The sequence below is a fragment of the Castor canadensis genome, chromosome 3, assembly GCF_047511655.1.
Source record: "Castor canadensis chromosome 3, mCasCan1.hap1v2, whole genome shotgun sequence".
In the NCBI taxonomy this organism is placed as follows: domain Eukaryota; kingdom Metazoa; phylum Chordata; class Mammalia; order Rodentia; family Castoridae; genus Castor; species Castor canadensis.
Window position 1 is genome coordinate 14,199,673 of NC_133388.1, and position 14,376 is coordinate 14,214,048.

The following is a 14,376-nucleotide window of genomic DNA, read 5'->3' on the forward strand; positions in this document are numbered from 1 at the left end:
CTGCTCCGCGAAGCTAGAAGGGGCGCCTGCAGGGCGGGTGGGCCTGAGATGCTGGGGTAGGTTGCCTGAGCTTTCTGCAAAGTTCTGTGAGGTCTGAGGAGCATTGACAGGGAATCAGTTCTGGGCTGCATTGCGTTGGGCCCGGGGTCTGTGCTCTTAAAAAGCACCAGGCTTGAGGAGTAACTGGCAGGTGTGTGTGCAGAGTGCTCAGCTGTGACAGGTACATGGTGGAAGTGACACTGGAATTTGTCATCCAGACTAGCACACGCTGAAGAGTAAGAAGGATGCTGCTAATAATTACGGTGGCAGCAGGAGTAAACTGGACTGTTCCAGGCAAACTGGACTGTTGACCATCCTGGTGACACTGGAGTGTACAGGCTTCAGAGGGACACATTGGGAGGGGGTGATGGAGCCCTTCATGCTACCAGGCATGTGTTTCCACTTGCATCCACTGAGACACTCAGGGACACTCCTGTGGCATTTGTGGCTGAAGCAAAAGCAGTAGAAACAGTAAGCAAAGGACACCACTGGCTCATATCACTCTACATGGGCACAGTGGCTGACCTCGTTGTACGTCGGGAATTGTGACTGATTGTGGTTAGCGCGCCCCATTGACCCCCCACCTCACCCACTGACACCCAAGTGGCATTCTTACCTCGGCTTTAAGCCTGAGGGAACAGCTGGCGCATTGATCTACCTTGTTCCATGGGGGCACTCAGCTCCATACTGCTGTCTGGCCTCTGACTTCAGAGTCCATGTTTTTACCTCCTAGGGGATGCCTTAGAGGAGGCTTCCCAGGGGCCTGCAGTGTCTCCCACAACTAAAAAAGCCAAATGTGTGACCATTTCCAAGGGAATACCCTTGTTCTCTGCCGAGCATTGATCTGTAATGACTGAGCCCACATCATTCTCTGGTCCAAAGAGCTCCGGTGGCTTAAGATCACTCATTTCATGAACTGCGTATCCCAGGTGATATGTACACCTGGATTCCTTCCCGTCCTCTGGCTAGTGTCATGTCTGGCATCTGCAGGAGGGTGACAAAGCATGGACTAGGCTACCCTAAGACCAAGGCTGTGCTCTGTACCCAGTGTCAGGAGCTTAGAGGTCCTTGGACGTGTTGCTTGCCTTTGGGGCCCACTCCTCCCATCATCTATAAAATGAAAATATTAATGCCGACTTTACTTACTTCACAAATTATTTTTGAAGACTGCCAACTTTTATATGGAGATAGAGGTGTTTCCTAGCGCTTAAGTCCTGGTTTGCCACCCACCCCCAGTTTAGAATAACAACAGCCTCTTCAAGGAATAGGGAAGTGTCAGGAAAGTTAGGCTCAGCATGGTGGCTCCTGGTGGGAGATGGCGGACCCAAGACCTGATGGCCAGGCTGTCTCTAGCTCCTATCTTTAAGCCCTTCACTATTTGGGGTTACACAAACAGCCCCCAAGTTGATGCAGAAGCCATGTCTGGGTCTTCTGGTGCCTGGCCAGGGTGCCTAGCACGTGGTAAGTACTCACTAAATGGTTTTGAGCAGGTGACTCTTGGCTGACTGACACCAGTCCAGTGCAGGCTCGGGTTCTCTGGAGCCTATAATTTTGGTATGTTAATGTGGTTCGTTCACAGCCATCATGCCCATTGGTTATATCCTCTTTGATTTCTTCCTTCCTTCCTTCCTTCCTTTCTTCCTTCCTTCCTTCCTTCATTCTTTCCACCAATATTCACTGAGTTCTGATTTTGTGCCACACTTGCTTTCGGCACTTGGGAGCATATTGGTGAGCAAAAAAAAGCAACAGCCTGCCCTGCTACCTGTGCACCTGTCTGGGTGGAGAGTCGATGGAGCTTCTGTGTGTAGCCAGTGCTGCTGAGCAGGGCGATGGTCTCTGAGCCACAGAGGGCAGCAGCTGTGATGAGATTTGTTCTAGCTGTGGCTGGCAGATGTTGGATGCAGTTCTGTGGGATATACAAGCACAAAAGCTCTAAGTAGCTACAACGTCTGTTCATCTGGGATATATTTGAAACAAGTAGATTATAAAAATTTTGACTTTGGTGCTGGCTGACTTTTGAGCTAATGGACCTCAGCCTGTTGTGAAGAAGGAAGGAAACTCGGGGCTGACATACACTTATGTGCAGCTTGTGCAAACCAGATTTCTGGACCCATCCCTAAAGTTTCTCTTTCTTTTTCCTTTTTGGTGGTACTGGGGTTTGAACTCAGGGCCTCGCACTTGCTAGGCAAGCGCTCTACCACTTCAGTCATGCCTCCGTGCCCCAGGCTTAGAGTTTCTGATCTATTAGGTCTGGAGTGGCCCATGAATCTGCACTTCTAACAAGGTTCTAGGTGACAATGATGTTGCTGGCCTGGGGACCACACTGTGTTACCATCTGGATTCAAATCTAGATTCCACCACTAGTGTGCATGACCATCAGTAAGTCACTTAACCAATAAATAAACGAGAGCCACCGAGCAGATACTGCCCTGCTTTTCTTTCTTTTCCTTCCTTCCTTCCTTCTTCTTTCTTTGTTTTGTTGGGTGAGGGGAGAGAATCTCCTTATGTATCCCAGCCTGGCCTCAAACTTGCAATCCCCCTGCCTCAACCTCTTGAGTGCTGGGATTACAGGTATGTACCAACCTGCTTCTCTTTCTGAGAAACCAAACAAACCCTTTGGTCTTCACATTGTCACTTGCTGATTTTCCTATTAGTCAGCTTTCTGGCAGTACAATAAAATACTTGAGATAATCAATTTTTCAGGAGAAAAGGCTTATTTTGGCTCACAGTTGAGCGTCCAGTTCATGATCTTGCTTTGGGCCTGTGGTGAGGCAGCACATCATGGCAGGGAACATGGGGCAGAGGAAAACTGCTCACCTCATAACCCTCTCTAAGAGCATGCCCCCCCACCTCTGAAAGTTTCTATCACTTCCAAATAGTGCCACAGCCTTTAACACATGGGCCTTTGGGGGACACTTCAGATCCAAATCATAGCAGCCCTGGTGTTTTTTTGCTGGCTAGGCTGTGCGCATGCATGTTTATGACTCTACACAGATGCACGTGTGCACACACATGCAGACCTGACAGGTAGAAAATAAGTGCTGTCTGCAGCAGCTGTAATCATGCCAAGTTAAAAACATTTCATACGTTATTTTCAGTCCAAGGGAAGGAAAAAAAAAATGTCTGCTTCCAAGCTAATTATTTATCAGCAGTTGGTCGTCCACATTTTTCTCTCTCCCAGTTCTGTCACTGAAGGCTCTGACTACATCCTTGCCTTCAGGCTGCTTGTTTGTATAAACAGAGTAGTTAAGAGTGATGAAATCTCCAGCTGCCTATGTGCCTGCCAGCACAGTGCCCTGGGTGTTGCTTCCTGCACTCAGCCACATGAGGTGTAGCTGCTTTTTGAGGAGCAACTGGGCTGTGTGTCAACTCAAGCCCTGCCTTGGCCCTGCCCTACCTCAATGCACATTTTTTTTTTTTTAACTTGTGGAACAGAATGGCCATCACTGCTTTTCTTACAGGCAAAGCAGGACAGTTTGCAAGAACAGCAAACAGACACCTTCCAGGAATTACACAGTGCAGGCTTTTGGCAGACAGTCACCCCAGAGCAGCATTTCGTTTACTTGCCATCTTTCATAGGTTTTCACACTCATAACGTTCACATTTTCCCATCCCTGGCAGTTAGGCATCTTAGTACAATCCAGTTCTTCTAGTGAGTCTTTGCCATTGCTCCCTCCCCCCTTCCCAGAACACAGCCACCTGGGGGTTCTTTAAATCCAAATCCCTGCTGGCAGGTCACATTTTGTTTTTTTGTTTTTGTTTTTTTTTTTTGGGATATTGAGTAGTTCATTTTATTTTATTATTTTTTTTTCATTTTTCTTTTATTATTCATATGTGCATATAAGGCTTGGTTCATTGCAGGTCACATTTTGTTTTGTTTCTCTTTGGACACAATGATTTGTGTGAGCTTGAGACTGCCCTATCAATGGAGCTTTGGCCTGTGGCTCAAACTCTCAGGGAAGAGTTTTTGTTTCCTCCTCTTGTCCAATGCTGAGCTGACATGCTGGCTGTCCTGGCCCCCACTCTCTGTGAGGTGGTTTTTCCATCGAAGGTATAGCCTGGTGCCCCAGCTTCTTCATGGTAGGCAAAATAATGATTGGTGTCTTAGATTGGATGAAATAGTGCAGTGTCAAATCTTAGAAAGCATCGGAGAGCTTGCCACAGTACACAGAGAGAAACTTCCTCTCACAGCTATGCCTGGTCTTTCTCTCTCCTTCTTCTTCTCTTCCTCCTCCTCCTTCTCCTTCTTCTTCTTCTTCTTCCTCTTCCTCTTCTCCTCCTCCTCCTCCTTTTTTCTTTTCTTTTTTTTTTGGCAACACTGGGGTTTGAACTCAGGGCTTCACACATGCTAACCAGGCACCGTACTGCTTGACCCACACCTGCAGTCCCCACCTTCTTTTCTAGCTGGAGGAAATGGCTCCTTGGCTTCCTCTCTTGCCTTAGGTGGTACCTTTCTTACAAATGATGAACCAGGGCAGATGCATCACTATTGACTAAAGTCCACGGTGTGAATTAGGGGTCACTCTGAGGTTGCCCATTCTCGGCATTTGGACAAATGAGTAAGGATAGGTGTCTACTGTTACGTTCTCATACAGTGGTTCCACGGGCCTGGAAATCCCCTGCGCTCCACCTGTTCCTCCCCTTCCCCCTTCTCCCCTTCTCCCTTCAGGCCCTGCAACACTGATTTTTTTCTGTTTTGCCTTTCCCAGGATGTCATAGATTTTGGCTCATTCACTGTGTGGCCTCTTCAGACTGGCTTCTTTTACTTACCAACATGCATTTGAGTTTTGCCCCCATGTTTTTCTTTTTTTTTTTTTCTTTTATTATTCATATGTGCATACAAGACTTGGGTCATTTCTCCCCCCTGCCCCCACCCCCTCCCTTACCACCCACCCCGTCCCCTCCCTCTCCCCCCTACCCCCTCAATACCCAGCAGAAACTATTTTGCCCTTATCTCTAATTTTGTTGTAGAGAGAGTATAACCAATAATAGGAAGGAACAAGGGTTTTTGCTGGTTGAGATAAGGATAGCTATACAGGAAGTTGTCTCGCATTGATTTCCTGTGAGTGTGTGTTACCTTCTAGGTTAATTCTTCTTGATCTCACCTTTTCTCTAGTTCCTGCTCCCCTTTTCCTATTGGCCTCAGTTGCTTTTAAGGTATCTGCTTTAGTTTCTCTGCGTTAAGGGCAACAAATGCTAGCTAATTTTTTAGGTGTCTTACCTATCCTCACCCCTCCCTTGTGTGCTCTCACTTTTATCATGTACTCAAAGTCCAATCCCCTTGTTGTGTTTGCCCTTGATCTAATGTCCGCATATGAGGGAGAACATACAATTTTTGGTCTTTTGGGCCAGGCTAACCTCACTCAGAATGATGTTCTCCAATTCCATCCATTTACCAGCGAATAACAACATTTCATTCTTCAAGGCCGCATGAAATTCCACTGTGTGTAGATACCACATTTTCTTAATCCATTCGTCAGTGCTGGGGCATCTTGGCTGTTTCCATCACTTGGCTATTGTGAATAGTGCTGCAATAAACATGGGTGTGCAGGTGCCTCTGGAGTAACCTGTGTCACAGTCTTTTGGGTATATCCCCAAGAGTGGTATTGCTGGATCAAATGGTAGATCAATGTTTAGATTTTTAAGTAGCTTCCAAATTTTTTTCCAGAGTGGTTATACTAGTTTACATTCCCACCAACAGTGTAAGAGGGTTCCTTTTTACCGGAATCCTTGCCAACACCTGTTGTTGGTGGTGTTGCTAATGATGGCTATTCTAACAGGGGTGAGGTGGAATCTTAGCATGGTTTTAGTTTGCATTTGCTTTATTGCTAGAGATGGTGAGCATTTTTTCATTTGTTTTTTGGCCATTTGAATTTCTTCTTTTGAGAAAGTTCCATTTAGTTCACTTGCCCATTTCTTTATTGGTTCATTAGTTTTGGGAGAATTTGGTTTTTTAAGTTCCCTATATATTCTGGTTATCAGTCCTTTGTCTGATGTTTAGTTGGCAAATATTTTCTCCCACTCTGTGGGTGGTCTCTCCAGTTTAGAGACCATTTCTTTTGATGAACAGAAGCTTTTTAGCTTTATAAGGTCCCATTTATCTATGCTATCTCTTAGTTGCTGTACTGTTGGGGTTTCATTGAGAAAGTTCTTACCTATACCTACTAACTCCAGAGTATTTCCTACAATTTCCTATATCAACTTTAGAGTTTGTGGTCTGATATTAAGGTCCTTGATCCATTTTGAGTCAATATTGGTATAGGGTGATATACATGGATCTAGTTTCAGTTTTTTGCAGACTGCTAACCAGTTTTCCCAGCAGTTTTTGTTGAAGAGGCTGCTATTTCTCCATCGTATATTTTTAGCTCCTTTGTCAAAGACAAGTTGGTTATAGTTGTGTGACTTCATATCTGGGTCCTCTATTCTGTTCCACTGGTCTTCATGTCTGTTTTTGTGCCAGTACCATGCTGTTTTTATTGCTTTTGCTTTGTAATATAGTTTGAAGTCAAGTATCGTGATACCTCCAGCATTGTTCTTTTGACTGAGTATTGCCTTGGCTATTCGTGGCCTCTTGTGTTTCCATATAAATTTAACGGTAGATTTTTCAATCTCTTTGATGAATGTCATTGGGATTTTGATGGGAATTGCATTAAACATGTAGATTACTTTTGGGAGTATAGACATTTTTACTATGTTGATTCTACCAATCCATGAGCATGGGAGATGTCTCCACTTTCTATAGTCTTCCTCAATCTCTTTCTTCAGAAGTGTATAGTTTTCCTTGTAGAGGTCCTTCACATCTTTTGTTAGGTTTACACCCAGGTATTTGATTTTTTTTGAGGCTATTGTAAATGGAATTGTTTTCATACATTCTTTTTCAGACCCCCATGGTTTTCTGTGGCTTGATGGCACATTATCTGAATATACCATTTGCAGCCATTTTTATGCCTTGTCCTCCATCCGGGACACCAGTCCAGGACCACACATGCATTCAGTTGTCTTGTTTTATTAACCTTCTTTGCGCTGGAGCTCTTCCTCAGTGTTTCTTCATTTTTATTGACCTTGACCTTCTTGAGCCTGGGCCAGGAAGTGTGGAATGGGCCCTCCTTTTGGGTTTCATTCATGCTTCTCGTGATGGGCTTTGGTTGTGTATTTCTGGCATGAATGTCACAGGAGTGAGGCTGATGTCTTCTCAGGAAGCACACAACGTCCATGCACCCCAATGCTGACCATGCAACTCTGCCGCTCTGCTAAGGTGGTGACTCCCTTATGGGTTTCTTTCCTGTAAAGTCGCAGTCATTTCTTTCGTGATTAGTTAGTTACCTGTGAGGGGCTGGAAGTGCAGTGCCTCCTGCACTGGTGAGGGGGGCACCCCTGGGTTCCCCAGGACCCTTTCCCCTTCCTGGCTCCCTGGCTCCCCAGCAGCTCCTTCCACCTCTGTTCCCTGCTCCATCTCCTTTCAGGGCTCTCCTTCCAGCCACATCCCAAAGACCCAGCTACCCGCTAGATGTCTCTGGGGTCCCACAGAGCACTCCGACTCAGCATATCTCAGGGAGACTTCACTTTTTTCCTGCGCCCATCCAAACCCCATCCTCACATCATTGAAGTGTCATGACCACCCATTTTCTCATCCCTGCCCCTCACTGATCTTGGTTCTGGTCCTAAGCTCACAGCCTGGTCTGGGTGCATCTCAGAGGAAGGAAGATGAGGGAAGAACTGGCCAGGGCAGAGGGAGGTTCAATCCTTACTTGAGTAAGGATAAACTCAATCAGTACATCCAAGGGCACTGCCTGTCCGTGAGGGAAGCCACCTCCAAAAGGCCAGCTCAGGGTGACTCCCTCCTCTCTAGTCCAGCCCAAAAATCTGAAAAAATAAGCTCTGTGGCTGCTGTCTCATGCAGAGCCTCCCCACTACAGAGATACAATGAGTCCTGCCCCCTCCCCCAACTGTGCCAGCCCCTCCCAGGATGGGACACATGCGAAGTCCCCTAGCCCTGCAGCATAGTGTGCTGGTGGCACCAGTCATGTGGCATGACTTCCACATGTGAGACTCCAGGTCAGGTTGGCCCAGCCGTGACAGACCCAGTTTTAACAACGGGGGCTGAAGCCAGGCATGGTAGTGTACACCTGTCTGTAATCCCAGCTACTCAGGAGGCAGAGGCAGGAGGATCACAAGTTTAAGGCCAGTTTGGACAAAGTTAGGCACAAGACCCTATCTCACAAACAAAATACAAACCAAAGGGACTGGGGCTATGGGTCAAGTGGTATAATGCTTGCCTGGCATGCACAATGCCCTGGGTTCAATTTCTAGTACCACCAAAAAAAAAAAATTAAAGAACTTATGCAGAGGGCAACTTGTGACTTGGGCTAATGTTTTAGTGGCTGTTTTTTTGTGAGAAACGCCCTGTGGGATGGGCAGGGGGGACTTTGTAGAAAGTGATGCTGAAATGTTGAGCCTGTCCACATGACTTGGGCTAGCTACTCTCCCTTAGCCTCAATTTCTCCCTCTAAAACGTGCAGAGGAAAGCTGATCTCGCGAACGGTTGAGGAGTTCAGGAAGGTTATGGCCAAGGTCATGCTCAGCTCCGGGCCTTTGGGGGAGTCGGTGAGTTCATGGATTGACAAGTGGAGCTCAGATGTTCTGGTGGACCATTGGGAGAACATTCACTGACAGTGGTCAGCAAGTGTCCCTATGGTCACCTTGTGGCACCCAAGGACCAGCAGATGGCCAGAGCACAGGACAGAGGAGCCTTATTCATCCCTTCAACCATCCAGCAGATACTTATTGAGCACTGCTAAGGATGTAGCAGTGAGAAAAAGGAGGTGAGCTCTGCCTGCAAGGTGAGGGCAGCACAGAGCTTAATCAGTGATCCTAAGGTTGGAAGGTACTGGTGCCATGAGAATGGGTGGTGGGCTTCTTTTTGGTCTAGAGGCCAAGGAAAGTCTCCCTGAGGAAGTAACTCAGCTGGTATTAGAATTACCAGGTGGGTTGGGGAAAGGAGAAAATGAGTGTTACAGACAGAGGGAACAGGATACACAAAGGCCCTGTGGCCAGAGAGCACAAGGGTCTCTTGGGAGCCAAGAAAGGATATTGAAGGAAGAAGCGCTTTTCTCTCTGAGGGGTCTGGAGAGGTTGGTGGTGCCTGACTCCTGCATCCCAGGTGGACAGGAAGCTTGTGGGGCTCGTAGGGACCGCCCATCTGCCTCAGTGCCCATCAGCTAGAAGAGAGGTGTGGACCTTTATTGAGCATCCACCACACCTGTTAAGCATAGCATGCCTTGCCTCTTTTATCCTTATAGGTTAGGTAAGCAAGTGTCAGTCATTCTTCCTTCTCCCCAGCAGATGAAGAAACTGAGGCCCCGAGTACCTAAGCAACCTGTTCTAGGTCATGCAGCTAGGAAGTAGATGAGTCTGGGTTAGAGCCCAGGACTCTGAACCTTTTATTCTCTCATGTCCCATTTCATCCATGGCAGAAGACTAAGTCACATACTATGACCTAGGCAAGAGGCCTGAATTCCTCAGAACTCTGGAGTGTGGGTGCTGTGTGACCATGATGGACTACAGAGTCCTTGGGAAGTATGATTCCTTGACACCAGCACCTCCTGTCTTTTCCCCTACTACCTGCTCATCCACGCTCTGCTTTGGCCCTGAGGGATAGGGGGCTTCACCCCGAAGAAGCTAAGCCCCTTCTCTCTTTGGGTAGTTCTGAGCAGAGAAAAGGGGAAACTAAAACACAGAAAAGCTCTTGGAACTAGGATTGTCCATTTCCTTGTTGACTTCTTAGAAGGCAGTTCAGGCCCCTTTGTGTGCATGCATGCGTGCGTGAGTGTGTGAGACTGTGTTCAACGCACTTGAGAATCATATTAAAACATAGTTTATTCTAAAGATCATTTGAAATTCAGGGCCCTCGACGGGAAGAGGCTCCAAGTGAGAAGCCTGGGCAGGCAGTAAGCCCCCTTTGAAGAAGACCACCCTGGCCAACACTTGTAGATACAAACAACCCCCAGAGGGTCACAGCCAAGTCACACTGCTCACTTGCATAAGCAAAGTGTCAGCTCTGAGAACAGAGGAGTCAACAGGAAAAGGATGTTATAAACAGACCCTCCACTTGGGAGGCCATAATTACAGGTTTCTGTTGTAGTGGAAGCCCAGGCTGGGGTGGGCCTGTAGCATGTCGTCTTTACCCCTCACCCCCTAGCCCTGTCTGCATACATTTAGAGGCTTGAAATCAGACAGAATCATCAGGATATGTCAAGATGTCGAGCCAGGGCCTCCACAGGTTCTCAGAGCCCACTGAGAACCGAGCCTGTTACAGCCATGCCTGACCCAGCCCAGTGGCAGGGAAGGGCCACCTCCTCCATGAATCATACGCTTAAACAGTGTGTCCTGCCCACTCCTCCTGAAGTCATTGCTGAGTAAATACAGCCACCAGTGCGTATTCCTGCCTGGGCTGCACGCAGTCCACGCAAAGTCAGCGCCCAGGACTTTGGTGAGTGGCAACATTTGAGGCTGGAGGCAGAGGGTCAGGTGTTGTGATCTGGAGAGATGGTTGGGGAAAAAGAGAGGGGGAGATGGCTCAGATAGGAGAGGCGGAGAGACGGCGTGCCCAGGTCAGACTCCCCACAAGTGCCTGCAGGAGCTATGGTTCTTCCTTCTGTCACTACACTACCACCACCACCACCACTGTCATCACCATGGTGATGACCATCTCCTCCGCCTCCCATCACCAGCATCATCTCCATTATCACCATCACCATGATCATCACCAATATCAACATCCTTGCTGCCACCACCCCCACCCCAGCTGTCACCATCACCCCATCACCATGGTCACCATCACTGACATCATCCCTGGACAGTGGCCATGTGTGCTCTGCACGGTGAGTCTTTGCTTCTTCGGGGAGTCAGCTGATATGGCCTATACTAATAGTACAAGGACAGTTATTAGTAATATTAAGGTAACTATGGCACAAATCATTGCTAAGATTGCTAGATTTTATCACTAATAACACAAATAGTAAGAGCTGGCACATTTGAACTGTGGTCAAACATACTTTGCTTTGAGTCCTCCCCATCCCCAGCAGGCACTCCATCCCTACTTTGCAAAGATGGAAACAGACACAGAGAGGTTATTGATTTTCCCAAGGTCACCTAGATGTTATGTGAAGGAGTCTAGATTGGTGCCCACCCTACCAAATTCTGAAGAGTGGGGCCCCTGTCCTGCACCATGCCACATCTCGGCCACCAGGGTCTCTGCTTTCCTAAGTGACCAGCTCTTGCCTCGCATTTCTAGTCTGAACACCTGTGAAGCCACAACCCGGCTGGTCCCTGAAGGATTTAGGAAATACCTTTTGAGCACTTTTGTGGACATTACAGCAGCGAGGTCTATTGGTCTCTGGAGCTTGTGAGGGTGACCATCAGGTGGCAGCAATAGTGACAATGATGATGAAGAAGAGAAAGTCAGCTGCCACTACCCATGATGATGGTGCTGGTGATGGCGATGGTTCAGATGGTGGTGATATTAAGGATGCACACTAATGATGACAGCAGTTTTTGGGTGGGGACCGTCCATGGCCAGGAGCCATCTCATTTCAGCATCACAACTATGTCAGGTAGCCATCATCTTTACTCCTATTTCTGAGGCTTAAAGAAGTTGCTTGGTCCTCAAGATCCCAGTGAGCACCCTTACCAGCCACCCCTCCACTTAGGATAGGGTTTGTGTCCTGATAAACCCAGTGGGAGTTGAAAATATTGTAAGAGGGAAATGCGTACAACACATCTACCCTGTCTCATGCCGGCTTGGCCGTAGGACACTGTCATGTTGTCATTCACCTTCGAGTTCCAGGGGCTGACTGGGAACCATTGTCACTCCCGATACCCAGCATATCCAGACTGGGAAAAAGATAAAAATTCAAAGTACGGTTTCCACTGAGAGTGTAGCACTTTCACACCATTGTCAAGGTTGAAAATTGTTCCGGGCAGTAGTGGTTCATGCCTGCAATCCTAGCTACTCAGGATGGTCACAGTTTGAAGACAGGCCAGGCAAATAGCTTGCAAGACCCTAGCTCGAAAAACCCTATCACAAAAAGTAGGGCTGGTGGAGTGGCTCAAGGTGAAGGCCCTGAGTTCAAGCCCCAGTACTGAAAAAAAAAAAAAGTGAATAAACCATCTGACTTGGAGACTGTCCACTGGAAGAATAATGGGCAGAACCTGTCATTTTATGTCTTTGCTTCCTTTCCACCTTGAATGGTTAGAGAAAGCTGCACAGGTCATTAGCCCCATTTCACAGATGAGCAAGCTGAGACACGTGTAGTGGCACAGTGAGTCCCGTGTGGCCACCCACCTGCCCTGCTCCCCCAGGGAGCTGCAGTCACCCACTTATGTCCTGTCCTGTGTTGGTCCCACAGACCCGGTGGCGCTGGGGACTCCACTCGCTCCTGCGGAAGGCATGTCGCATGGCACTCCCGTTGCAGCTGCTGCTCCTGCTCTTCCTGCTCCTGCTCTTCCTACTCCCTGCCGGGGTTGAGGAGCGCAGCTGCTCCATGGCCAACAACCTTGCCCACTCCTTCACACTCATGCTCCGCTACAACGGCCCTCCGCCCACCTAGCCCACTGGGGCACACAGGTGACATTCCTCCTGCAGCCTCCAGCCGAGCCAGGGCTCCTCTGAGACTGCAGGCTGGGGAAACTGGAAACACTTGGCCAGGGATGGAAGAGACCTACGGTATAGATGCTGCGTCAGCTCCCAGAACAGATTTACTTTTTATACACCAGTATCTTTGTCTATTTATACTAAATGTGTACTATGTGTAACTAGGGAATCATGTACAGATTTTTATATGTAACTGCTCACATGTATAATTTCATATATGATGCCTGTCTTTCGTTAGGGGTTTCCCAGCTGTGTGTTTCTCCAGTGCAACTGTATGGCACTTGTGTCTGCAGTCAGCTCTGGAAGGCAGGAATAATGACATATCACTTTTTTTGTCACTCTCTTACCCAGAAGCCAACCTTGACCCCAGATATTAATGAAAAGACCTCTGAACTGTCAACAGAGTAGAGCAGATCGGGGCTGGGTACTGAGGCTCAAGTCTGTAATTCCAGCTACTCGAGAGGTAAAGATTGGGAGAATCTAGGTTTAAGGCCAGCACAGGCAAAAAGTTTCCAAGACCCCAACTCAAGCAATAGCTGGGCACGGTGGTGTGCACCTGTGATCCCAGCTATGCAGGAAGCACAATAAGTGGACCACAGTCCAAGCTGGCCTTGGCATAAAATGAGACCCTGTCTCAAAAATAACCAACATGTAAAGGGCTGGCAGAGTGGCTCAAGTGGTAGAGCGCCTGCCTAGCAAGTGTGAGGCACTGAGTTCAAATCCCCAGTGCCACATCAAAAAAAATAAATAAATAAAAGGAAAAAAAGGACAGACCCTCACTCAGAGCCCAGTGACTCTCACTTTATACACAGTGGAAATGAATGTGCCTGGTTAGTTTTTAAAAGCACAAAGATCAGAAGTAGAAATGCTGATGGCCAGAGGCAGACACAGTGATAGCAGTGAGAAGTGACGAGTGCAAATGTGACATCAAGGGGGGAAAGAAGAACTGGAAGAACAAACACAGAACTGAAAAAGCTCAGTGTACTGGTGTCACTGGGTGCAAGACCCTCTCCCCCCTCCCAGCAGCCTCTGGTAGGAGCAGGGAATACCCACGGAGACTTTAGAGGTGGACAGATTTGGCTTTGTGTGTTTTGTTCCCAGAGAAAGGGAAGGAGATAGAATTTACTTTTTATCCCCATGTGGAAGGGTGAAACACACTCCGTGTGCAGCAATCCCTGAGGACCCCAGGAACAGCATGTCACCTGGCTACTACTGGGCTGAGGGCAGCAGGGAAGCACCTGCCTTTCCAGGGATCAGGGAATCAAGGGTCCAAGACAGAGTTTGAGACTCAGCTGAGGGGCTTGACCTGTCTGAAGGGTTCCCCTTCTCCTTCCATTGGACCAAGAATGTCCCCCACACACTCCTGCATGGGACCAGGGCCTTGGCCACCCAATCTGGCCTCTCTGGCCAAGACTAGACAAGGTGGGCTCCATGCAGATGTGGGAAGGGACCAGGCTGAGTTCAGGTTGGACTGTGAGGCTGGAAACATGCCTCTTCCTTGCCCGAGCCTTCTGGGATGGCTCCTAAGTGCTTTAAAACTGGATCGTGTTTTCCCTAAACTGACACTAAATTTTGTCTTTTTAAAAAATACTTAGTGCCCATTCTTTACAGATGAATTTTGTCTGTTCAGCTATGAATGGGAACTCCAAGGGGGATGTCCTCAAGGCCTTGTATCACATCTGGAA

General features: G+C 47.9%; 1 protein-coding gene across 7 annotated transcripts in view; it reads left to right on the forward strand.

Annotated features, from left to right (window-relative positions):
• The window catches only part of Syne3 (spectrin repeat containing nuclear envelope family member 3), an 84,834-nt gene extending 71,374 nt beyond the window's left edge, over positions 1-13,460 (forward strand). For 6 of the 7 annotated variants that reach the window (XM_074067207.1, XM_074067208.1, XM_074067204.1 and 3 more), the window contains 2 exons: positions 10,770-10,919; positions 12,447-13,460. In XM_074067207.1, the coding sequence (XP_073923308.1) occupies positions 10,770-10,919; positions 12,447-12,647 (351 nt within the window). In that variant the 3' untranslated portion in view covers positions 12,648-13,460. The remainder of the gene's footprint in view (positions 1-10,769; positions 10,920-12,446) is intronic. The other variant, XM_074067210.1, reaches the window with a different exon arrangement.
• Positions 13,461-14,376: the final 916 nt, after the last annotated feature.